Source organism: Heliconius melpomene, chromosome 7 (genome assembly GCF_056956725.1).
Source record: "Heliconius melpomene rosina isolate 202511_hmr_F chromosome 7, ASM5695672v1, whole genome shotgun sequence".
In the NCBI taxonomy this organism is placed as follows: Eukaryota; Metazoa; Arthropoda; class Insecta; order Lepidoptera; family Nymphalidae; genus Heliconius; species Heliconius melpomene.
This window is the reverse complement of record NC_140395.1, coordinates 1690695-1716477: the sequence shown is the minus strand read 5'-3', so window position 1 is coordinate 1716477 and position 25783 is coordinate 1690695. Positions and strand designations below refer to the sequence as shown.

General features: G+C 34.3%; 3 protein-coding genes across 6 annotated transcripts in view; 2 read left to right on the top strand and 1 right to left on the bottom strand.

The window, feature by feature from the left end:
• Nucleotides 1-250: 250 nt before the first annotated feature.
• LOC146537259 (trypsin-4) lies at nt 251-7314 on the bottom strand. 3 transcript variants are annotated; one of them, XM_085188454.1, is made up of 10 exons: nt 7097-7314; nt 6655-6847; nt 3820-4101; nt 3462-3654; nt 3160-3283; nt 2934-3063; nt 2647-2767; nt 2088-2335; nt 1489-1596; nt 251-1165 (listed from the first exon to the last, which is right to left on the bottom strand). In XM_085188454.1, the coding sequence occupies exons 3-10, from the start codon at nt 4034-4036 to the stop codon at nt 987-989; spliced, it is 1320 nt and encodes a 439-aa protein (XP_085044580.1). In that variant the 5' UTR covers nt 4037-4101; nt 6655-6847; nt 7097-7314; the 3' UTR covers nt 251-986. The 3 variants fall into 3 exon arrangements, with proteins under 3 accessions (XP_085044580.1, XP_085044579.1, XP_085044577.1); XM_085188453.1 differs by lacking the exon at nt 6655-6847; XM_085188451.1 differs by lacking the exon at nt 6655-6847 and having other exon boundaries at nt 7120-7314.
• A 2773-nt stretch (nt 7315-10087) lies between these two features.
• On the top strand, nt 10088-14606 carry LOC146537258 (uncharacterized). Its single transcript, XM_085188176.1, has 3 exons — nt 10088-10380; nt 10451-12993; nt 14542-14606. The coding sequence occupies exons 1-3, from the start codon at nt 10088-10090 to the stop codon at nt 14604-14606; spliced, it is 2901 nt and encodes a 966-aa protein (XP_085044302.1).
• A 119-nt stretch (nt 14607-14725) lies between these two features.
• Nucleotides 14726-25783, top strand: part of LOC146537257 (uncharacterized) — a 36049-nt gene continuing 24991 nt past the window's right edge. For both annotated transcript variants that reach the window (XM_085188734.1, XM_085188733.1), the window contains exon 1: nt 14726-15581. In XM_085188734.1, coding sequence (XP_085044860.1) covers nt 14906-15581 — 676 coding nt within the window. In that variant the 5' untranslated portion in view covers nt 14726-14905. The remainder of the gene's footprint in view (nt 15582-25783) is intronic.

Sequence of the window (25783 nt, the reverse complement as noted above, 5' to 3'; positions counted from 1 at the left end):
TGTTGATCTTGACCTTTATCCCTATAAGGAAAGAGATAACTAATTTTAAAGTTCAGGCAGTTTTAACCTAATAATTTTCATATGCATTCAAATATTTCTAACTTAACTTAGCTTTACGCTTTATTTCCCGCGGGATAACTACCCCGCTGAGGGTTCTAACTAGTACATAATATAATTATAGATATATAATTAAATAAGTATCTTTAATTATATATGTCATAGAGAAGATGTAATAAATAAAAAAACGGTATAATTTATAAAATGTTTTTTTAATAACAACAAAAACAAACAAGGAGATCAAATCAGCCAAACGCAAAAATACAATAAATAATGGCAAGTAAAACTATAATTTGTTGAGATAACTCAATAGTGAAAGCGTCGATAAAATAAATATTATAAACTAATTAGCTAATGACTCTATTAACAAACTTAGTTTTAATTGGAATTATAATTAAAATAGTTATAGCAGCATTATTATCATTTACCAACTCAGATAAGACAAAGCATGGGGTTGAGTTCCGCCGCTTAACAAGCAATATATCTTGAGCTCGAGCGGACTACAGCATAAATCGTGAAATAAAAAATAATCGTCCTACTTAAGAAAACTGTGTCTGTTAACTAATTTTCCTTTAATATATTAAAAAAAAACTCTCCACTTCGATTTTGTATTTATTTGTAGCCATTAAAAGTAAACTGCGTAAAGCCTGTACATATCATACTAGGCTTAATAATATTTTTTTAACTTTATACTGTATCCTACATATGGCAGAATAGGCATAGAGATGTTTGTGGTATGACTCTCTGTTTCCCACACACCGCCCAATTTTCAATACATTACATATTGAGCGGCGAAATTTATTGTCGTGCTTAGTCTTGTTGGTAAAGGGAGAAAATAAATCATTCCTCCGAGAGAGAATCGAATCCACAACCGTCGTTTTTACAGTTAGATAGATGCTGTGCTACGATAGCTTATTGTTACAATTATTCTAAAAATCTATATAATTAGTGATAGGATTTATAACTTCTTTTATCCAATTGGCAGTTATTTTCACATTGTGGTATATCCCCGGCTGGTGGTCGACTCCACAGCCGAAGCCAGCTGAAGTTATACCAACTAAGTAGTATCTTCCACTGTCTAGTACTATTAGGGGTCCACCAGAATCACCTGAAATTTAAAGAAGATAAATATTAATATTTTTTTTACTTTCACGCTGTATAGGCTAGGGAGAGGGAATTTAGTGTTAAGACACTCCATTTTCCCCTTTTCGTCGATTTTTTTCGAGGCATTGCTTGTTGAGTCGCGAATCTCAGCACTGGGCTTTTGTGCCTTGAGGCGGTACCTTGGTGCCATAGAGAAGAAATGCAAATATTGATAAATTCATTCCCTAGAGTGGGGATCGAACCCACAACTGTTTCTGTATTGTGTTTCTATGTAATCAAGTTCTAATTTTTATCATGAAATATTTTTAAATATAAGATTATTTTTACCTAAACAAGCGTCCTGGTGTCCATCCGAGTGTCCCGCACAAATCATTTCAGAATGAATCTCGACTAATATTTGTTTACTCTGATGCCAGTTTATACATTGGTCTGTACCTGAAAATTGCAAAAAAAACTAATAAATAAAAAATATATGTGTAACTTTTTTTTTCGTCAAAGCTTGTTATTGGGGCAGGGATACCCCCCGGGTACTGAACTTTTGAGACATTTCGTGAGTGATTCAAACCCACAACTATCGCGTTAATAGTCAAATGTTGTAACGAATTAATAAATTTTAAGCAAAAATATATAATACCCTCCCATAGATATACCCACTATATTGAAAATACTTTAAAATGTAGACAAAAGATGTAATGAATATAATTGAAAACAGAAAGAAGCACCAATCTATGTTTTGATCATTTAGATATGCTAGTAGTAGCAGAAGCATAATTGGTGGCTACAATGGACTTGTGTTTTTACCCAATGACCCTCGTTGCGCATGGAAATCGAACCCATAACTGTCGCATTTATTATTAGACGTTGTGCCTCTATAACACGAAAGCCTATATAAACATATATGTGCATACATAATAATACAAACTTACTCAAAATCGGCACAGTGGCAGATCTCAGGAGATTAGTTCCAGTGTGACCGTTGCTTGCATCAGTCTTACCCCAGCCAGCAATGACTCCAGATTTCCCTCGCAACTCTAAGTCTGTGTCAGGCAGGCAAATAGGCAGGATGTGGCTAGTATAAATTATAGGGCGTGACAGCTTCAATAGGGCTATGTCGTATCTGTCGGGTTGCGTCATTCGAAACTGGAAAAGAGGATGCAGTATCTTCTGGACAACTCTATAAAGAAGATAAAAATAAAAAATAGTTTAATTAATTATTATATTGAGGACAAGTGGTGGGTTCTATTCCCACTCGAGGAAATGAAATATTTAATATTTATATTTCTTTGCTCTGATATCGATGCAAAACGGGGCATTGAGCTCGACACGTAATGCCCCCAGAATTCGGCGGAACTTGAGGAATGGAATTATCTTAATGAGGAAAGAGTGTCTTAACACTAGATTCCCAGGTTATTTCTGCCTACGCTACTATGTGCGGCGTACAGTGTGGAGAGAAAACACACTTAAAAACAATGAATTCTACTATACCCCAATTTCCTAGCAGTGTGAGCTCCAGCAGTAGTATCTAAGGCACCGAGCCAAACAGCAATATCACGGGGACGCGCCCGCGAGACGCAATGTGCAGCAGTTGCGACGAACCAACGAGATACTGGAAAAAAGATTAATCTATATGTAAACATTTTTTTTACCTTTTTAGGCAGAGATTTAGTTAGGCAGAGAGAATCTGTGTATCTAATGGCCGTTTCCCACTTTCTGTTATCATAATCATTTCAGCATATATAAAAAACATATAAATATGTACATAATATATTAACCTAATACCCCACCACACTGGAACTCTGATATCCTGACATGAGCTTGCCAAGGGAACTCCGCGAATCTTGCTTCTCTACCACCTATTATTCTTTTCTGCAAAACCCTTGATAAAGGAAGTCCACAGTCCACCTGAAAAAAGACAATGCAAATAGTGTAAATAATAAAACTATTACTAGTGAAACATGTAAAAAGTATCATAAATAGGTAAATTATACTAATATATACCTGAGTACTCTCATCATCAACTCTTCGTCTAAATACATTAGTTGGTACTATGTTTCTCTGAGGAACCTGGCGCAATTTCGGCGGTACCACCTTGTGGCTATACCTCCAATCTGAAGACGGTATTCTAAAATAGAAAAGTTAAAATATTTATAAAAAACTCAAAAAATATCTTTTTAGGGTAAACCTAACTCACGAACTTGTTCTACTATACTTTATGAACAGTATTGCAAAACAGGTATATGACTCGAAAAGTACTGACAAGTCATGCATAGATCAGGCAAAACGAAACGCTTACGACTCACGTATTATCGAATTCATTAATTGCAGGTTCGGATGCAATGCAGCACGAAAACAGCCAGCTACTTCCACACCCCCTAACCCTGGTTCCACCTTGGAGCCAGCATGTTATGGATAGAGTACATGCCCGGACCTCTGATCCAACACTACAAGATGTAGGGTAGCCCAGAAAGGAAGCTATCATACGACTTGTTAGACCTAAAAGAAAAAAAAAATTTTCAAAATTTAAAAAATGAAAGTGAATAAGCAGAAATACATACAAATGTAAATATCTTTCGAATGTATTTTATGTACAGAAACGGATCGTTTATTATTTTATTATAATGAAAGCAAGTAAATGACGCTGTTATAATAAAATCATACTTTCTCCATGACTCAGCACACTGATATTCAAGATCACAAACGGTATTAGCATTCTTGTCATCCGCCATCTTGTTTTGTTCCCCCATTTTGTGTAATTGTATACATTTTTTCGTTTTATCAGTACTCTGTCGGCGTGTGAAATTTTATCATAAATCCTGATTTCTTTACAGTGTTCTATTTGTGTCAGTCTCCATGGTATTTGGTTCACCGTGGACATGGTGAGCTAAATGAGTGATGTCTTGACATAGCGTGGGTGGGATTGGCTCGTAATATTAAATTAACCTGGAAATCAAAATTGACATGTTACTGAAATTAATCATATTCACTTATCATTGTATCTAAGATATAGCTGGTAAGGCAGAGGAAACCTAGTGTTAAGATATTCCGTTCTCCACTTTCCACCCAATTTTCGAGATAGTGGCGGTACTCTACGCTCTTCGTCTAATTCGTGAAGAAATAATAATAATTCGTTTTACTGTTCCTTTCAAACTACCGTCATACGTTGTGCTGCGACGCCATAACGGCCTGAATTTAGACACTAAATAAATAGAATCTACTTTCAGTTTCATAACCTTATGTAACTTTTTGATATATACATTGATATACAATAATAAATAAAATAAATATATACTTAAATAACTCAACTTTACAGTGTAAATATAAAAAAGATATTGTTAACATTGACATACTTAATTCGTAAATTCTTAAAAATATTTAATAATAAAATATGTGACTTACGAAATGATTTAAAATATCGAAATCGAATTAGCGATACAAGAACACGATACAGTTTAATCGAACCTACTACCACAATAGATCCAACTATTGATAAAATCGCTGTAAATAATATTTATTAATTTTATATAGTCAAGAGCCTACTTAAGGCTTTTAACAATTAAGTGAGCGAAAGCGGCGCACGCGGCGTTTTGGGGCGTGACGTATTTAGAAAATAAAGTGGAATTGAATGAGGTAATTTGTAAGATCAACTTGACAAGTGTATTCAAAATATGCTTATAATAGGTGTATAAAAAATAATCCCACACACAGCAGACATAGAGTCTAGTGTTAGAGAGGGGGAGAGTCTGTTTGCCTGTCTGTCTGTCAAAAGTACTTATCTCGGGAATGCTTGAAGATATCGAATTGAAATTCAAACCATATACCCAAATCTCTCCCATGATTTGTTGAAAAAAATGTATGTCTACATTTACTTAAAAAAAGATACGACCGTTTATATCGCAAAAAACGGTTAATTCGACACTTTAAAGGGAAACAAACATAATAGGGTATTTCAGGTTGACCTAGAATTGTGAAATTAGGCCGCTAGAATCTACAGGTGGTATTAATTCAAAAGAAAATCTGAAAACTATACATTAGTTGTTAAATCTTAAAATAACAGCCTTAAAACAGGGACAAAATTTCAAGTGAGGTATCAGATGAAAGGGCTCTGCCTAAGCTATACTTGAAATTTTTGTACGGAACCCTCGGTGGGCCAGCCCGACTCGCGCTAGTCCGGTTTTTTTTTTAAGTCTCATTAGGCCAATTGTTAGCGTTGAGTTGCACAACCCAATGGAACGCAAATTTTAAACCTAATATACTACTATTTTTAAGCTTCACGCTGTATCCCGCATAGACCAGGATAGTTAAATTGAATTAAGTGTTAAGATACTAAATGTTTTGTTTTAGTACTACAAAAGACTGTTTAAAATAAACCATAACCGTCAAGTTTCATAATCAATCACTCAATGACTTAAAAGCTTAAGGAAGAATAACAAGTCTTTTGTAAATAGGTCTCGTCTACAAATGAGCGTGAGTGCACAGACGTCTGTCTGTCTCTATACAATGTAAGTGAAAAGTAAAAGTGACATGAAATCATTATATCATGTTTTATCATGTAAATGTATTTGTACAGCTATTATGGTTTTTGTATAGAATTTTTGAAATTTCTTTCATTTTCTTTTTTTTTGTTGTTCACTTATAAATATTTAAACAGGTACTGTTTATGCGAGAATACAACAGTTTCCAGCATATAACAGTGAATGCAGAGGAAATCTAGGTGTAAAACAGTCCGTTCCCCTCTCTGCCCAATATTCAAGTCATAACGTGTTGAGTGACGGAACTCACATGTGATAGAACCCTACAAATATTAATATTTATGTTTACAGTCAAAGTTAAAGTCTCTCTTTCAAATTAAATATATACAGAAATACAAGTGCGTACCTATGAATACATAAACTTCTTAAATTAAATCTTTTACAGTGACTATCTGCAATCAGAAATATACATTCACATACCATGTATCCCATATATAGCAAAGTAAGCAAAAGGAACCTAGGTTCCTTTCATTCAATTTCAACCTAGATTGCAGTTTTCAGTCAGTTCAGTCTTAATACTAGTGTGAACTGACTGAAAACTTGAGTGATTCAACTCAACGCCGCCCTTTTTCCTTGTACTAGAGCAACTAATAATTCACTTTCGAGTGGGAATCGAACTCACAGACGTCGCGTTTTTAGTTATACAATGTGCCACTGGGCCACGACGTCCTTGAATCTATAAATAATATTTAAAATATATAATTCTTCATAGATATAAGAGGTCATACGTTCTTTTTTAATGAAACGAAAGTGTCGTTTCGGTCTGAATATTTTACTAATGAGAACGATGTAATGAAAACATTCACATATTTATCTACATGCTGCGACCCTAACGAGAAAGGTCATGTTAATAATCTCATCAATCAATTATAAAATATAATATTAAATAATATAGTTTATTCTAAATTTAGTATTTTATTTATTTAAAATTAATATTTCATTATACTGATTAAGAATCAATTACCTTCTACATTTATTAAATTTTCATTTCATTTTCGTTTTCATATTGTCACAATAAAAAATATGACTTGAAAATGAAATGTGACTTGAGGTTGATATGGCGCAGTGAAGGTTGAGGGTTCTATTTTCACTATTCACGAATGTTTCGAAAATTCTGAGGAAAAGAGTGTATCAACATCAGGTTTCCTCTGCCTACCCTGCGAAAAAAAAGAAAGTGTGAAGCTGTTTAGTTTCAGAATTGAAAAAAAAAGAACATTACAGTACATTATTTACTCATTCAAATGTCTTTCCTTAATATTTGTATATATTATTACCATTTTTTATTTTAATTTACAAAAATAATTAATGATAAATGAGACCAGTTTAGATAAAAATCTTTGTTTACTGCTTAAACGTGATTAAAAAGACATATCTAGGTCACAAAAGTGTTCGCAAACACATCTAACCTAATAAATGCGGGAACACTTGCCTTTCACTTTTACTAACACTTTCACTTCACTAAACTTTTGAATTACACTTTAAAAATTTTCAAAAAAATATTTTTTGTTTTTTTTTTCACTTTATTTAAATGTTTATAGTCTTTTGCCGGTGCTTTTTTGGTTATTTTTTCTTTTGGATCAAACAACAGCCCGTGGCGGTGTTCGAACGTGTACTGCAAGAGCGAGGTTTCATAAAACTGGTCGACACCAAGTTTCTCTCTCTGTTGGTCGCTATCACGATTATTATAGCTTTGGCGTTTTGGCGTATCGGAAAGTATGCGATGAGGAAAAATTTAATGATAAGCTTTATTATATTAATTGATTGCATTTTAGAGCTCCGTTTTGAGAAAATATGGTTCTTTTAACGTTTATTATTTTGTATCTTTTTATATTGCTATATTAAATGAAGTAGTATTTTCAATAATAATAGCTATGTATTGTGTCATGTATTGTGGCGTAGCAGTAAAGCTTTTGACTGTAAAAGCGACGGTTGTAAATTCGATTCCTAATCGCGGAATGACGTAACAAAGTAAAGTGCAGCGTAGAGTCGAAAATTCAACAGAAAATTCTCTCTCCCTCTCTCCCTCTTCCTACCGTGTTATATGCGGGAAACAGCATAAAACTACTTTTTTATTTATTTTGACACATATTTCGTATATGACTCTGTACTCTGTCTTCACTTTCTGTTAATAAAAAAACCCAAAGTTCAAAATAAAGTACTGAATAAAATTTGAACTGATTTAACTGAGCAGAGCAAAATGAACAATTTAAAATTATATAATCTAGTTCTCATCTAAAAATTTTACGATAAATCGATAAAGCAAATAGGAAAAATGTGTGTTAATTGTGTGGATGTCTTAATTTTTGTACATAAGCGGAGAACAGAATGTATTAACACTAGATTCTCTCTGCCTCAGTAATGCAGGGGAAAATGTTAAGTTGCAAAGAAATTTTTTTTGTTATTTAAAATAAGAAACGTATAAAGGCCGAAGGAAACTGGTGTAAAGATACTCTGTTCTCGTTTTTCCGTTCGCCTAATATCCCTGTTGACTGCCTGAAATAACCACAGTGATATGTTTTGTAGCCAGAAAATGAAAATAACTCATTCTTCTGAATCAGAATCGGACTTACAACATATACCTTTACAATCTAACGCTGTATCACAGCACTATGACGGCGTAGTCTTAACGTGTTATTAAATATTCAAATTAATTCAACAGATACGGCTATAAAAAAACAAATTTCAATAGACACACGTAAACTGCCAACATTTTTATATGTATAAAGATTAATGGATTTGACAAATTCGGCGGCTGGTTCCGTTTTCACTTCGACATACTTTCCTGACATTATATAAGGTGGCGCCAAAAAATTTTAAAAGCTCGCTTCCATGTGATCGCTTTCGTGGGAAGTTTTAACGATATATGACCTAAATGTTTGTGTTAACATTTAAAATGATCTCACAGTGCATTAATTAAGCGACACTTACAATACACGATCTTTTAAAATAAAAAAAGCAGGTTCAAGCTTTCCTAGTATTACAGGGCATATACGAGGTCTGCGTATTGAGTGGTGGAACTCGATAAAAAAATATATCCATAAAATACTATGAAGCCATCATGGCGCAGCCGCACAAATGTACAAAAAAGCAATATTTCATGGATTCGGTGGAAAGTGGGGAATTAATGTATTAATGAGAAGGGAGTGTCTTAACACTAGGTCCCCAGGTTCCCTCAGCCTACCCTGTGTACCCGTACATAGGTACGTACTAAAGCGTGAAGCTAAAAAAATTGTTTAAATAGTAATCTAAATATTTTAGAATTTAATTTTTTAAACTTCCATAGCCAAATAGCATAAAACAGAATGCCTATTAACTAAACATATTTCTCATTTATATCTGCCTCCCCATCCATACATAGCCATCATTCTATGAACCACTTTACGATTTTTATACAAAAATAAAAAATTAAGAAGGTAGTACTCTCCTCCTTCGTCTTAATAAAGTTATTTTTTTTATTTAGATTAAGAGTACCCACCTATAGATAAATCTTTGAAAAAAATTCATTGAAATATCAAAATCATTTTCTCTCAAAATCAATCGGTTGAATGTATGACTTCTTTCACATATATGTCTTAATCTAGTGAAGCATCACGTTTGCACTCACAAGAAATTCTGATTTTCACAAATGTATGGAAATTAACTATAATGGAGTATAAACTGAAAGTCCCATATTAATGAGAAAGTGGGTGAATGGATTATTTCTAGGTTTCACTATTAATTGTAATATAGATCGCTTGACTGTGCACTTAATGTGCTTGGACAAAAAAAAACTTTAACATCAAAACATTTTTATGTATACCATAGTCAGAGTACTTAAGTGCACTTGCAATTTCTTCGCTCTGGTGTCGAGACAAAGCGCGGCGTTGAGTTCTGCCACTCAATACACAATGCCTCCAGAATTCGGGAGAAAGTGGGGAACGGAGTTTCTTAACACTAGGTTCCCTCTACCTACCCTTCTGTATGCGGAATACACCGTGAAGCTGATTTGACTTGCGTTGGTAGTAGGTTCAATTTCCTTATCTTAAACATGATTAAAACGAAAAAAAATAAGATTGAAGAGATTCGCTTTGCTTAATCTACAGTTCATATATTAATTATTTCTTGAGTACCTACACTTTTTGGATGTGATGCAGAAGTTAAATTACTACTTCTACTTTTATGTTTTTATAAATACACCGACCACTTAAGGAGCATAAAATAATAATAATAGTATTCGACAACCCTAGCAACCGTCAAACAAACATGTCAGGAAAAATTTTCACTGTTGATATAAATTAATAAATAATTTAGAAAAAGTACAAAACCATAAGAAAATTGGATACAAAAATATGATCTGGATTACTAGAATTAAAACAAATATTGGTAAAAGATGGCACAAGAGTAAAAAATAGTGACGGATGCCAGGAGGACAAGTGCACTCCCAACACCACGGGCGGAGATGTTGCCCTTCGAATTCGCAACCGTCGTCGTCAGAAGACGACTATCGCACTGCGCCTTCGACTGCGGCTTCGGAGGAAGGAATGTCAGAGTCGGAAGGGCCGGCTTTAAGACCACGCCGGCGCGCCGACATCCCACCATCGGAGGGTTTGGAGCCAGGAGTGTCGAGGATGCTCAACAAGGCTCCCGCTACCGGTGGTAAAGTGCCTCGCATGAGATGGTCTCAACAGCTGAATGAGAGTGTCATGCGTGCGTACTATAGGGCAACAGAGGGGGGAACTAACCTCACTGCGTATCGTTCAAGGTTGCTGTCTATGTTTCAGGAGCTTGAACCATTACTGCACAGCGACCGTTACTGCACAGCGACTGTCGGACAGGGTGCGGATCATTCAGCGACGTCATCTGCTGGATGAATCCGTACTGGAAAGGCTACGCTTGAGCTTTCAGCAGGTCAATACTACCAACAACAACAGTTGCGACATCCGGTCACAGTTCCAGCACGCCAACATTGAGTCGCAAGGTAATATTGAGTTGTCTGTGAGTGCCCAGGATGATGAGCGATTGAGGAGAAGCTTGAAAGATGCTATTTTGGAATATGGTTCAATTCCGGTAAATCTCAGACCAAAATTACCTCGTTTGCCTATGCATAGACGTAACATAGCACTAGTGAGGATTCTAGATCAACATTTGCCAAGTCATTTTAACAACTGTAACGATCTTACTGATACGCATTCATTGTTGTATTGTGGTGCTGTAGCTGTATGTCGTGTTGCTGGTGTACAGTTCCCAAATAAAGGGGGTACCAAGGCTTCAAAGCATACGGTGCCGGCTTGGCAGTACGACACTGAAAAGCGTATCAATCTGACTAGAATCCTCATTGGCAAGCTAATAAGTTTCAAGTCGGGTAATCGTCGACCGAGGGTCATGCGGTTTGTGGCGGAAGCATTTGCTGGAACAAATTTAAAGCCCAGTGAGTATATGGCTAACGTCACAAACCGTATTGACTTTCTGAAACAGAAACTCTATGCATTGGCAAAACGCATTAGAAGATATAGAGAACGATGGGATCGATACAATCAGAATAGTGCCTTTCAAAAGAACCAACGGAGTGTATACAGGAAATGGGAACGTTCTGGGGATAGTGTGGTTAATTGCGAGATCCCGAATCCAGATGCTAGTGCTGGTTTTTGGCGTAGTATATGGTCGGCTCCTGTTGAACACACTGAGGGTGAATGGTTTTGTGATATTGTGAAAAATTGCGAAAATATTATACCAATGCCATCAATAAAAATAAGCGAAATTGACGTGAGGTGTGCTATTCGTTATGCTAGTAATTGGAAATGTCCCGGCCTAGATGGGTTGCATAATTTCTGGCTGAAGTGGTTTCGCAGTTCACATTCCGTTTTCGCAACACAATTCCAGGATGCCCTAGACTCTGGATCGTTACCAACATTTCTGACAACAGGTGTGACATTCCTGTCATACAAATCCGGATGTACCACGGAGCCTAAAAACTATCGCCCAATAACATGCTTACCTACCATCTATAAGCTCCTTACATCTATTCTGAATAAAAAAATCACAGGACATATTGTTCGTAACAAAATTTTGGCACCGACTCAGAATGGATGTAAGGCTGGTGGCCGTGGTACAAAGGAACTTCTTCTCATTGACACAACTATAAGCCAACAGGTAAGGCGGAACAGGAAAAATCTCACTACTGCTTGGATAGACTATAAGAAGGCATATGATTCAGTGCCACATACTTGGCTCTTGAAGGTCTTGGAGTTATATAAGATTGATATTACTTTGAGATCATTTTTGGAGGCTTGTATGGGACAATGGGTCACTGTCCTTCGTCATCTAGGGGAGTGTGATATTCCTGCAACGTCTGAACCGATAAGGATAAAGAGGGGTATATTTCAGGGTGACAGTCTGAGTCCTTTATGGTTTTGCCTAGCTCTGAATCCTCTTAGCACTTTGTTAGAGGATTCAGGTTTAGGCTTTCGTCTTCGCCGGGGGGGTAAGGTCATATCTCACTTGCTGTACATGGATGATCTGAAATTATTTGCGTCAAAACGTTCTGATCTTATGCGGCTACTAAAGGTAACTCAAACCTTTAGTAGTGATATAGGAATGGAATTTGGCGTCGATAAATGTGCTAGCATGCATGTAGTGCGGGGGAGTGTGATCAGATCTGATAATATTTGCATTTCAGATTCTGTTTCCTTCAGAACTCTTGGTGAAGGTGAGACTTATAAATATCTTGGAATGTCTGAAGCATTGGGTATTGATGAGCGGAGCATAAAGCAATTGGTGAAGGAGCGTTTCTTTAGCCGCCTGAAAAAAGTGCTTGGCAGCCTTTTATCTGGTGGCAACAAGGTGCGTGCTTTCAACGGTTGGGTTATGCCGCTTTTAGCCTATACTTTTGGCATTGTAAGATGGACACAGACTGAGTTAGACTCCGTAGATCGCCAAATACGTAAATTGTTGACGACATACCGAATGCACCATCCGCGTTCGTCTGTAATGAGACTGTATATCCCGCGTAAGTGTGGAGGTCGTGGCTTTTTGAATGTCAAGAACCTCCATAACCACGAGGTATGCAGTCTTAGAGAATATTTTCTCAAGATTGACGTGGATATGCACAAGGATGTGGTAACAGTTGACAAAGGCCTTACTCCTCTTTCCTTGGGCAAAGAGAACTGGCGTCGGCCTGTAGTACTTACTACTTCTGATCGCATGGATGTATGGAAGAGCAAGGAGCTGCATGGTAGATTCCATAGAGCCCTAGTGGGCCAGGACGTGGATACTGTTTCATCATTATCTTGGTTACAGTTCGGGGATCTTTTCGGAGAAACTGAAGGTTTTGTCTGTGCAATTATGGACGAAGTTATCAAGACACGGAACTACCAGAGACATATTATGAAAGATGGCACTATCGACATCTGCCGGGCGTGTCATCGACCTGGGGAGTCCCTCAGACATATTGTCTCTGGTTGTTCTCATCTTGCTAATGGCGAGTATTTGCATAGACACAATCAAGTAGCCAAGATAATACACCAGCAACTTGCTCTTCAATATGGCCTTGTAGAATTGGAGGTGCCTTACTACAGGTACAATCCCATGTCTGTTCTTGAAAATAGCTGTGCTTTGCTCTACTGGGATCGGTCTATTATTACTGACAGGTATATTGTTGCCAATAGACCTGATATAGTACTAGTAGACCGAGCGGCGCGCCGCGCAGTGATTGTTGACGTTACTATCCCACATGATGAAAATCTCGTGAAGGCCGAAAAAGAAAAACAATCTAAATATTTGGACCTAGCCCATGAGATTACCGCCATGTGGGATGTCAATGCGACTATCATTGTGCCGATAGTGGTTTCGGTTAACGGTTTAATAGCGAAAAGCCTCGACCAACACCTTAAGAGGCTATCGCTTAGCTGTTGGATCAAGAACCGGATACAGAAGGCAGTAATACTTGAGACGGCACGTATTGTGCGGAGGTTCCTCTCTCTGGAGCCCTAGCCACCGATGGCTTGGACCCTTGTCCCGCCCTCGGAAGTGTGGTTTTTTATATTTTTAAATGTATCTTTTTTATAATAATTTATATTTAAAAATGTAAAATTGATTCGCTTATTTAATAAAAGTATATTCTGTATAGTATTCTTTCTATATTTTACTTCATATTTCATGCTTTACAACCAAAATCAACATTAAAGCCAACTTTATAAGCAAAAGTTATGATTCTTCGATTTATCAAGATGTTTACACAATGCTAAATTACTTTTATTTTCGCCATTATCCCACAATAGAAGATTATAAAATTCTTATTTTTATATGGGCAGCTTTAAGCTCGTTGAAGTCTTTTGTACTAACTTATCGCGACGGAGAGACTGCCATCTCTCGTATGTAGTGTAAACTAAACGTATGTACAATATTGTTAGTAAGATATAAGAGAGTCTTTGATTAAAGTTCTCTTAAAAGTTTCTACAGATGTCACTAGTATATTATATTATTAATGAGAGGTTTCTAAAACATGTGGTATTTTTTATTACTTGATTTCATATATAATACCTACGTCATTAAAAATATTTATAATAAATGTTTCTATTTCTATTAAGTTCCCGGTTTGTGAGTTTGAAGTGGTATATACTCGTAATAATAAGAGTTAAAAAACATGTATTAGTAAATATTTAAAAACAATATTAATTTATTTTTGAAAAAATTACAATATTTTATAAATTATCAGTCTATTAGCATTGATCACTAAACAAATTATATTTGCAAAAGTTCTCAATAAATCACCATAATACATCTTAACATTTTTTTTATTAATTTATACTATTTACAAAATATATTTTTTAAATATTACACAAGATATATGACGATAACGTTATATTCAAAATAGAAATTGCAACTTGCAAAGTTTTAATTGGCATCAATCAGGTAATGCATCTCAGCGGTCATCACTAGACTGCTGCAATGACGTCAGAACCAAAATGCGGTTGCCGAGCAACGGTTACATAAACTTCACGTCAGAACGCATTTTACATAACTCCCTCTTAACTAGTGGCCATTCAGTGGGGGCTGTCTACTAAGTCAGTCCGCGATCAACACCCGACCGAATCACACGCGTTACCAAAAAATATGAAATTATATTAGAAACAAAAACATAATTATTACTTCCCTAAACGTAATAAGCGAACAAAACAATAAAAATCGAATAAAAAGTAAAATGAAAGTGAAACCCAGAGAGCAGTGACCGCGCCAACATGTTCAGCGAAAATATATGGAAAGTGATTCTACTCATGGCCACGGCAGTATGTGCAGCTGAGCCAAGCCGTGCGCTGAGTATATACCAAAAACCTAGAACGTATCCTATGTTTATACCAAAAAATAGGCGGAAATTTAGATCGCGAGTTATATTTTTAGATGAAGATGAAAATAATCAGCCTTTGGGTCGCGGAGAGATAGATCTGACAAATGATAAATATTCTAAAATAAAATTCGACGACACGACAGATTACGAATTCACTTCTCCCGATGTAACGGAAAGTCCGAAAGAAAATATATTTGAGAATGAGCGGTTTTATGATCCTAGATTGCGATTTTCGTATCCAAAGTTTTACCAGGGAAGGTTTAATCGGCCGTACGCTCCCAGTTTTGCCTTTGAACCTTTTCAACCCTTCCAGCCCTATGCTCCCCCACGAACTGGATTTATTGGGCCAAATGTGCCAAACCCTAATTTTGGGTGGAAAGCCCGAAGTCCAAGGGTAGTGTTTCCGTATACGCCGGATAGTGGTAATAATTTTGTGCAAACTAATTCCCATGGTGGACCAACTTTTAATGACAATGTTGTGTTTCGTGACCAAAACGTCGGGAAAGGAGTTAAAAATGAAGAGCCGAATCTCCAAGATCTTGATGGCGGTGATGCTTTCACGGAGAGAGGTAGGTTTAATTTGAAATTATAAAATATAATAAAACCATATATTTAGTTGTCATAATGCCAAGACTTTCGACAGGGTTGCGAAAGAACGGACTTGTAAGAAAGTGTACCGTGCGTCATTATTTGTCTTCCGCAATAGATATTATAGTGAGAGTCTCTAAAGATATGGAATACAGAAATATATATTTTTATCGTTTCTTCATGAAATTAAGCAAGCTTATTACATACACGCTCATTTTTTCCTTATATTTATTTAAATGGTTCTGTCATTCAATATGAATAACAAAATAAACAGGTACCAAATAAAACCCTACAAGTATTAATGTTGATATCAGATTTTCTGCATTTTTATGATTTACATTTAATATATTTTGGTTACTGTCAACAAAAATAAGATCACGTGTCGTGACTCATATGGTATTGTATCTATTGAACAACGCACGTTGACCATTGGTTCAAAATAACCCCCAAATTCATCACTACACCCAAAAATAGAATACACATAAACTTCTTTTAAGAAAAGAAAAAAAATGGAGCTTAAAAAAATCATAAAATATTATTGCCCAAATTCATTATTAATCGTAATTCTTATAGTTTAAGCAAAAAGCTAAAATTGTCAAAAAGCTAATTCAATGTGATATTTGAAATTTCGCTTATGTAAGACTCAATATATATTTATTTGCGTTAACTGAAAAACAGGCTTTGCGTGTTGGATTTGAACCTATAGGTTGATTATTCGTGTACGTTACACGATTTAAGTTGTGCACGGATAAACACAGAATTGATACTGTTTTTTTTTCACTTATAATAGACACTATTTTTTCACTCGTACACAAAAATAACTATAAGGGTCTAATATTTTTAAAATGTATTAAATCTTTATATAGTAGTTTTTAAATATATTTCTCTACATACTAATAGCAAAATTAATTCGTAAAAAGCGTATAAGTGAGTCGATTAAAATCTACGTCTAATCTAATTGGCGACGAGTATATGCAATTTCCAAGAATTAACTCGCGTTAAAGTTTTTATACAGTTCTAAATATTTGATTTCGGGACCATACTAGAATTTTAAGGACGTAACACTTTACTATGTACCAAATAATTCATTAAATATCAAAATTACCTCATTAACAACTATACAAAAATTGCAATATCAATAAATAATGCTTACTTAATGTCAAATCACCTAAAAAGTCTATTTCCTATATATTAGAAAACAAAATAGAAAAATGCATTTAAAACGGAAAAAAAATCGCGGCCGTCTAAATAATTTTGAATAATATTATTTCAACTAAAATAAACTTTATGAAATAAAAATAGAGTTGAAATTGGCTTGTCGGTACTAAACTCTCATTTTCCATACTCGCGTGACAAAATGTAGCGTGTAACCAAATGAAGGGAACAGCTTAATTGCTATTGGATATTCCACACATCTTTCGACACAAAATTGTGACTTAAATTTAAGTAAATTAACAAAGAAACACAAATAAACATTAAAACAATTATAATTAAGCCTATTGTAGCTATACTCGTATGTATAAAGGTACATGGTCTTATTGTAGTGTTAGTTGTTGTGAGGTTCAATCCACACTCAAGGGAATTATGATTAAGTTGTATATTTCTCTGCTTCGATTAGCTAAGATGAGATGTTAATGTATTTGGGCGGAGACCGTAACGACCGACACGAGGGAATGAATTATTATTTATTAATATTTTTATTTCATCGCTCTGGCACCAAAGCAAAAGCCCGGCGCTGATTTCCACCACTCAACACCTCGCAAAATTCAGCGGAAAGTGGGCAACGTAGTGTCTTAACACTAAGTTCCCTCTGCCTACTCTGCTGTGTGCGGGATTTTGTTGATGAAGCTGATTTATTTTTTATTATATTAAGATTAAAAAAAACTGTCATTGCGTTAGTGTGCAATTTATTTTTAGTTTACTTTAACTTAATATATCAATTAAATGTCAACAGAAAGTCGACAAAGTTGAAAAATGTGCTAGATTATTAAATTGTGCTAGACATTCATAGGAAATACATTCGAACTGGAAGTGTAAATACACAAACCATAGATAATCCTCGTGTCACGGTCGGACCATTATCAATATTTTAATTTCATGGTTAATTTCAAACTTACAGAAGCTATCACGTTGATTAAATCGAACAAAAAAAATATTATAATCCATATTAAATAGTTTTGCTTTTTAAGTTCTAATACTTTTACCAAATATATATAAAATATAAAATGTGATATAATATATTATCGGCAGGATTATTTGAACTAAATTTCTGTTTTTATAACCATTGTGGCATCATCAGATACTCTCTAACTGTATATAATAGTTGCGGGCATGGGCATATCAAGAGAGTAGCTAGCTAAATAAGCCTTTAAATAATAATATCATAATCATTTTTTATTTTAATATTAAAAGAATAATGATCTGGAACAGAAAAATCCTTATATTGACAATTCATGTAAAAAATTTAATTTCGTACAATAAGCGCTAATTCGACATCGATAGAATAAACATCCCTTCCAAGTGACTACTAGAAGTCAGGCACCCTTGGAAGGATAAACCTAGGTTGCGGGTTCATCTTTAAACAAACAACTACATTTATTTATTTTTTGTCTCTATTAGTCCCTTTGTTATACAAACGGCGACGTAGAGTCTCATCACTCAACATATAATGTTTCGAAATTGGTCGGTTCGTACAGTGCAGGTTCTCTCTACCTACCCCTTGCGTACACGTAAGAAAAAATAACCTTGCTTTCAATTTCTCCATACAATCGGTAAAAGCAATTGAATGGTGGTGGATGGTGGTAAAGTGCACTCAGTAATAACCACTGAATAGAATGATGGATGTTTAGTAATGTTTAGAGAAAGTCTGTGCTAATATCGTCATAAGTCATAGCCAGGTGTTGAATAATATAGTAATAATGAATTATAGTAGCCAATTCGATTCTGGACTTGAGTCACTTTTTACGTGGACATACGTATATTGACATTTCTAAAATAGCTGTAATTTCGTTGGGTTATCGTTATTTAGAAAAAATATATATCTGGGTCATGATATTTATTTTGAAAACCAAGCAACCAAGACAAAAATGATAAGAAAAACAACAGGTTGCTGAAAAAAAAAGAAACTCTCACACACACACATACAACGCGAAACACAAAATTACCGAAACCATTAAAAAAATATTAGAGCAACCCATATTTATAAGTTTTAAAACCATTTCGCTACAAAATGAGGCTTCATCCATTACGTGGCCGTTAGTTACATCAGCTGTTTTTGACAAGAACATTGTTACGTAAACCGAAAGCGTATCTAGAAAGTTAATGGCCGCATTTTAGTTAAGTAGCTCATAATAGAACCTATTTTATATTTTGTATGGATAAGTTACAAATGTAAGACATTTTGCTGTATCGATTTTGATGTTACTTGTACTTGAAATGATTTTGGAATATTTATTACAGTAAAAAGTAAATGTAATATACTCTTTATTTTACACCGATTAATGCACACGTACATGGCGTATCCCAACGCCATTCATTCAGGGCGAACCAAACCCACATCACTGTGGTATTATTTTCGTGATGGCATCTCATTCAACATTAATCTATGTATATATAAAACTCTTTCGCTACATACACCACGTATGGTAAAAACTTGAAATTTAGCACGGGGATTAGTGCCCAACTGGCACGCTTGGAACGTACACCAATAACCCAAGAACAGAGCAGTGCAGAAATTTGACATGTACAATTCTCCGTTTTTTCGCAAACCCTAGGCGAGAATTTTGCGGAATTCTATTATGTTATACAGAATCGGGAATAAATGGGATAGTACGCTTCATGGTCCTTACGAACGAAATCGCAGAACAGCTTGTCAACTAAATAAATCTTCATCTTAAAAGTCTAATTAATAACAAATTTTGTGGCCCCAACTCTTACACTAGCTACCAACCAAAAATAATTATGAAGAAAAACATCAAAATTAGTTCCGTATGACTCAAATTCATAACCTACTTTCAAAATAATACAAATTCAGTCAAATAATTCAAATTAAACTTTCGTGCTATACAATGCTAGTTCCCAGATACAATCAGTTTTTGCTGGGCCATCAGTGAAACTCCGCTTTTCACCTTCCCACGATCTTCAGACGTAGAAATTATTGTATATTGTGCGTTTTTACCTTAAACATTTGGTTATTTAGATTTTCTTTACATGTTACATAAGAGTGTTATTATTGTTATTCTTCGAATATGTTTATTTAATAATATAAAGCTGAAAAGCTTGAACGCGCTTATCTCAGGAACTGTCTGACCATTTCTCGACAAAGAAAAATTCTATTACATGACCTTAACTGTTTATTATAAAAACGTCAAGAAGCAATTGGTTGGAATGCAGTTTATAAATTTCAATATGAATCATCATCATCATCCCAGCGCACATAGGCTTCCTCCAAGGATTAACATGACGACTGGCCCTGCGGATTCCGGCCTCTTTTATTTAATACGAATAGTAGGAAATAAGTTTATAATAATGAAAGTTTTCCTAGCAGTAATAAAATACAACGTCGGTTGTAACTATTTATTGCAAATATTTTACGCTTAAGGTGGAAATAAGAGTAATATTAGCTTATGTTTATCTCTCACGGTAAAATGGTTATACAAATATAGTATCATAATACTTTCCATTTATTATAATCCTTTTACCTAAATTTCCAAAATATTTTTCCATGAAAAAAGACATTTCCCATTTCTTGCAAAACAAAGGCGACACTTGATATGCTAAAATGGATAAATTATCGTAAAATGGACATACCATGCAAAAAAGAAGAAATTTCTCTTACTCTTATCCTGAAAAAAAATACTGAAACCACATATTTAGAAAAAAAACAATGCTATAACTGCGTATGAGATGCTAGTAAGGGAATATACGGAAGATGTATCAATTATATGTCAAAGATAGCTGGGGGGTCATCCAAACGTTATATTAGTTATGCAAGCGGTTGCGCACGCGCACGTTATATCACAGCAAAAGGTCACACTATTGTGTAATGATACATTCGGAAGTAATAAGATCTTTATATATCATTATTATTAATTTTTATTATATTATCTGAGTAATAAATAAATAAATATTTTATTATTTAGCTTTATTCTGCTTCCCAGTGTATATAGAAGCAACCTGGTGCTGGGGCTTTCCGTTTTTTTGCTATCTTCTCGGATTAGATACATTGCGCGTTCGTTAAACGTAACTCAACGCCGCGGTATGTCTATACAATAACGGATGGACAAAATTATATTATATTTTTTATTATAAATATTGTTACTATTTTGACTTTACGAGTGTATATAAACATTGAATAAGTGAAAGTGAGAATATTTGCCATAAGTTTACATGATTAAGGATATTTTAATGACTTGATCACGCATCAATACAGGTGTGTTCATAAGTTAATTAAAAATAACTACAAGACTAATCGACGGCCTCGTGGTTCAGTGGCAAAGTGTCTTACAATAAGCGCCACAGTTGGGTTCGATTCCCGTACGTGGAATAATATTTTTTATTTTATTGACGTTTAGTGCCGCCCATCAACAGGCAATATCGCTATACTAGGTTGCCTCAAATAAACAAAGCTTTAAAAAAATATGTAAGTAACACATAACAAAAAACCTCAAATATATTTTTTGGTGAAAGCTCTTTCTTTATCTTACTGTTTTGTTTTTAATTATAACATATCCCTGAACACTTTTTATTATGAAGCCATAATGGCGCAGCGGCACGACGACGCCAGAGCGCAGAAATTAAAATTTAAATGTAAATAAATATTCCACTTCCTCGAATGGGGATCGAACCCACAACCAGTCGCTTTTACAATCATTCTTTTTTGCCCCTGTGCCTTTAAGTTGAACTTATAACTAAATGGAACAAACATTTTAATTTTCCATTGATAACAGAAAAGTTATTAGGTAAGCGCAATCATAAAAAAAGCTAATATATGTATGTACGTATGTGTATATAATATATCGGAAATAGCGGCATCGAGTTAATAATATGTATATTTATGTAAATCACCTGTACGCATGTTCGTACGTACTCGTATACGACAGGTCATTAATATTTAATTATAAGTGCGATGCTAATGTCGTATCTGTGGTGTTGGTTCCGTGGAATGGAACGTCGATGTAAGAACATGCTACTTGCATTCAATACAATTAGTAGGAAGAGATAGGTTTAGTGACATCTATGCATATTATAAAAAAATGTCAGTACGTAGAGCGTATATGTATAACAAAAGCATGACATGAAACATATATTGAGGGTATTTATCAATGTAAAGGCACTTGAAACAAGTATTTTATTTGTTTGTGCACGCTTATCTAGTAACAGCTTAACTGATTTACGTTCAAATTTTTATACGTTTTCATAAATATTTTTATGTGAAAAAATTATTGCTGTCATGGTAAATGAAATATATTTGTTTGTTTCTCGAGAATTTATTTGTCGAGGCAAAGCCTGCACCTACCCTGCTTTGTGCAGGAAGTGGATTTTATAAAAAAATATCAGCATGCTGAAGTAGACCTAGACAGACATACTGACGGTCAAAGAAGCCGACATGTATTAAAGTGCAGACCTGGCTTAGGAAATCGTAATATAAAAGCTCCTGCACCTCACAGCACGATGAATAGCCATGAGACAATTTAAAGAAGGTTACTAACAGTGAATGGCAGTAACAACCCAAGACCAGGATGCTCTAAAGCCTAAAACAATTATTTTCCTTCCCATATGGGACCCCAAATCTAATTAAAACTCCAGTAGATGCACATCTGATACCATATCCATAAATATCATGCTACACGAAATACCTCATTATCATAAATATAACAGTTTACCAGCGCACTGCGTGATTGCGTAAGAATATAAATTTATAGCAATGTTTTTGTGTCCCGTTACGAGCGCCGCGGTAAGTGACAGATACATGTGGAGCTGTTAAGGCTACACAGATAATTTATTATTATTAATTTCTTTAATTTAATTAATGTAAAATCATGTGAAATTTGTGAGGCCAGTCGTGGTGTAAGGGCATAAGCGTGTGACTGTAAACGTAACAGGTTGTGGGTTCGATTTCCAATCGAGGAAATAAAATATTTAATATTTCCTTTTCCCTAGCTCTGGTACTCTCTCGGGAACGGAAGTGTCTTAATGGGAAAGGAGTGTTGTACGTCCTCTCTGCCTATCCTGCCAGGTGCGGGATACAACGTGAAGCTAAAAAACGTTAAAAATTTAAGACGATGGTTGTGAGTTACATTTGGATTCTGGATTCCAGCAGAAATTGGAGAACGGATTGTGTTTACACTAAGATGCTCCTTTTAAAAACAATGAGATTGATTATTATTATTATTGATATGATAGATTTTTTGAGATCAATTATTGTTATCTAAGTCACAAATTAATTAATACGTAATATTTAATTTTATAATATTTTTTTATTATTACTACTAAGTACTTATAATATATCTAAAAATTTTGACAGAAATCCATTGTTTATGCCTACAATGTAGGTCCTTGCACTGCACGTCCTTGACCTGAGTCAGTAGTTATAGTAAATATATGAGAATCTAAGAAAATCCATTGCGATGATCGGATTATATCCCAGGAAAAATCTAATTGTAAATAATAACATTATGAAAATGGGAAATTTGGTTTAGACTGTACCGGATGAATTCTGAAAGTAGGTACTGACAGAAAAAATCATAAACTTGAATTAATTTAAATTTGTTTATATCTATGCTAATATTATAAAGCTGAAGAGTTTGTTTGGTTAAGTGCGCTAATCTCAGGAACTACTGTTTCGAATTGATGTTTTTTTGGATAGCCCATTTGTACAGGAAGACTAGTAAACTATATTACGCACGGTAAAAGCAAGTAAGGGCTAGTTTTAAGTAAAGATAGCTAGAGAAAATGCGGCACTAATATCTGTCTCCCTAGCAGCAATCACTCTATAAGCTTATAATTTAGAGGTTTAGGGATAAATCAAGTTGAAGCATAGTTGATAAAACAGTTGAGAGAACAGTAAAGTAAAAAAATAAGTAGTGTAGTTAGATACGTTCTAGAATAGAAGTTTTATAAAATGTGATACGAGTGGCAAAACTTCTTTAGCTTATAGCAGGACAGGTAGCGAAACTAGGGTTAAGACATTTGGTTCTTTACTACAGTAATATTTATATTAATATGTACTTTCTCAAAAGTCTTATCTTGACTAATATAATTCAACAATTTTTTACCCGTGACTTCTCCCATATTGTCAAATGAAAATAAATAAGAGTTGTGTACGAATATAAAACTCGACGCACTACAAATGCTAGCGATAACTCTAGTGGTAGCAAGCAGGTACGGTGGATTACAGGAACCTAATCGGTATAAGGATCCATCCTGTATAAACGGACAATCCATTAAAAAAAGTTTTTCATTTTAAGCCAGTAGTTCCTGAGATCAGCCCGTTTATCCAAACGAACTATTAAGCTTATTATAAAATAATAATAATAGCTTTATTCTCATAGTTTTTTACAAGTTGAGTCGCTGAGACTTCCCAGTAAGTAATCAAGGATACTTGTGTTGGGAATGACTCGCTTCTCCGTTTGGCTTAGGCATTTAAGCTTAGAGAATAGTTAATAGTTATAGTAGTATAGAAATATAATATACTTTTTCATTCCACATACTGTTAATTTTATAAACAAAACTGCCTCTTAACAAATTTCACTGACTCGTAACGATACTAACAACCATATGTCTGTCTCGTTCATGCGCTTAATTTTCACACATATCTGTCCCTTTCTCACGTGTCATTGACTCCCGTTAAGTAATTCTATTAGTTAGCCAGTCAACTTTTTAGAGTTCCTGAACTCATTAAATTAAATTTATGAGTTTTACTCATAGCTCACTTTAAGTGCAGTGGGAAAAAGCATGTTAAATGCAAAGTTCCAAATACCAATACTGCAATGTTAAAATTTCAATATTTTATATGTAGGTACACATTTTAAAAAAATATCGCTTTAAAAAAAAAAAGAAAAAAATATATTTTTACCGGGATATTATTCGTGTTATAAATTCCATCGAAATTTATTAAACTATATTTATGTGTTCTAAGCTGATAATTTTATATTTTATAAAACTTACTGTCTATATTTTCATAAACCCATAAACTTACTAAATTTTTTTACGATAAGGTTTATTTAACAAATGTTTAATCAATATATATTGAAACTAGCTTTTACCGGTTGCAAGTAGGTACAGTTATTCTCGATAATTAGGTTGTCATAAAGAATTTATCATTCCGAAGCAGTTCCGGAAAATTTAGAGCGTTCAACTAATAAATAAATTTTTCATCTTTATAGTATTGGCATAAATTATGATGCCTGATAGCCTTATAGTTCCTTGCCAACAGGATACAAATGTTAATATAATATAATAATTAGAATTAGGTAGACTAAATTCATTCATAAATCTCTAGGTTCCCTCTGACTATCTTGTTAAATACGGGGTACAGCTTGAAGCTTAAAAAGAAATAAAACATATAAAGGATATTAACACAGGTGTGTAGCTTACACTGGAATGGCAAGTGAAATTCTTCCTTTACCAGCAAACTATGTATATATACATATGTATATGTATATGTTATTTAATATACAAACGTTGAACTGCCGATGACAACACTGATATTTCAGTACAATACAAATAATAGTGTAATTGTATAACATTACGCGATTGGTACGTGAAAGTGAAACGGTACGGTTAGCAAAAACATATATTATCAAAAGTCTACTTATAATATAGTAAATAAGTATTATATATATTAATGGTGGCACAGGGTCGATAATGGGTTCGATTATCAATTCTAGAAATTAAATATTTTCATTTTCTCGCTCTGATAAGAAGATAGAGTTTATTTCCGCCACTAAACACACAATGTCTCGGTAGTAAATGGAACGAGACTGAATAAATGTAAAAAAAAAAATAATTTACATATTCTTTTCGTTACTAAGATGTTTCTCATCAACTTTCATAGATATTACACTACATAATGTACACCTTAACATCTAATATGTTTTGTTAGGCAAATAGATTAATTATTTTTTTAGTATAAATATTCTCTACAATAGTGGGTAAAATCAGACATTACAATCTATATAGT

Coding starts and splice junctions, on each gene's coding strand:
- LOC146537259 (XM_085188454.1), bottom strand. CDS start 4,036: ATGTCCACGGTGAACCAAATACCATGGAGACTGACACAAATAGAACAC. Junction 3,284..3,461: donor ATTAATGAATTCGATAATAC/GTGAGTCGTAAG, acceptor TTTCTATTTTAG/AATACCGTCTTCAGATTGGA. Junction 2,336..2,646: donor CACACTGCTAGGAAATTGGG/GTATAGTAGAAT, acceptor TCTTCTTTATAG/AGTTGTCCAGAAGATACTGC.
- LOC146537258 (XM_085188176.1), top strand. CDS start 10,088: ATGCCAGGAGGACAAGTGCACTCCCAACACCACGGGCGGAGATGTTGC. Junction 10,381..10,450: donor AATGAGAGTGTCATGCGTGC/GTACTATAGGGC, acceptor TCTATGTTTCAG/GAGCTTGAACCATTACTGCA. Junction 12,994..14,541: donor TCTTTTCGGAGAAACTGAAG/GTTTTGTCTGTG, acceptor TATTCAAAATAG/AAATTGCAACTTGCAAAGTT.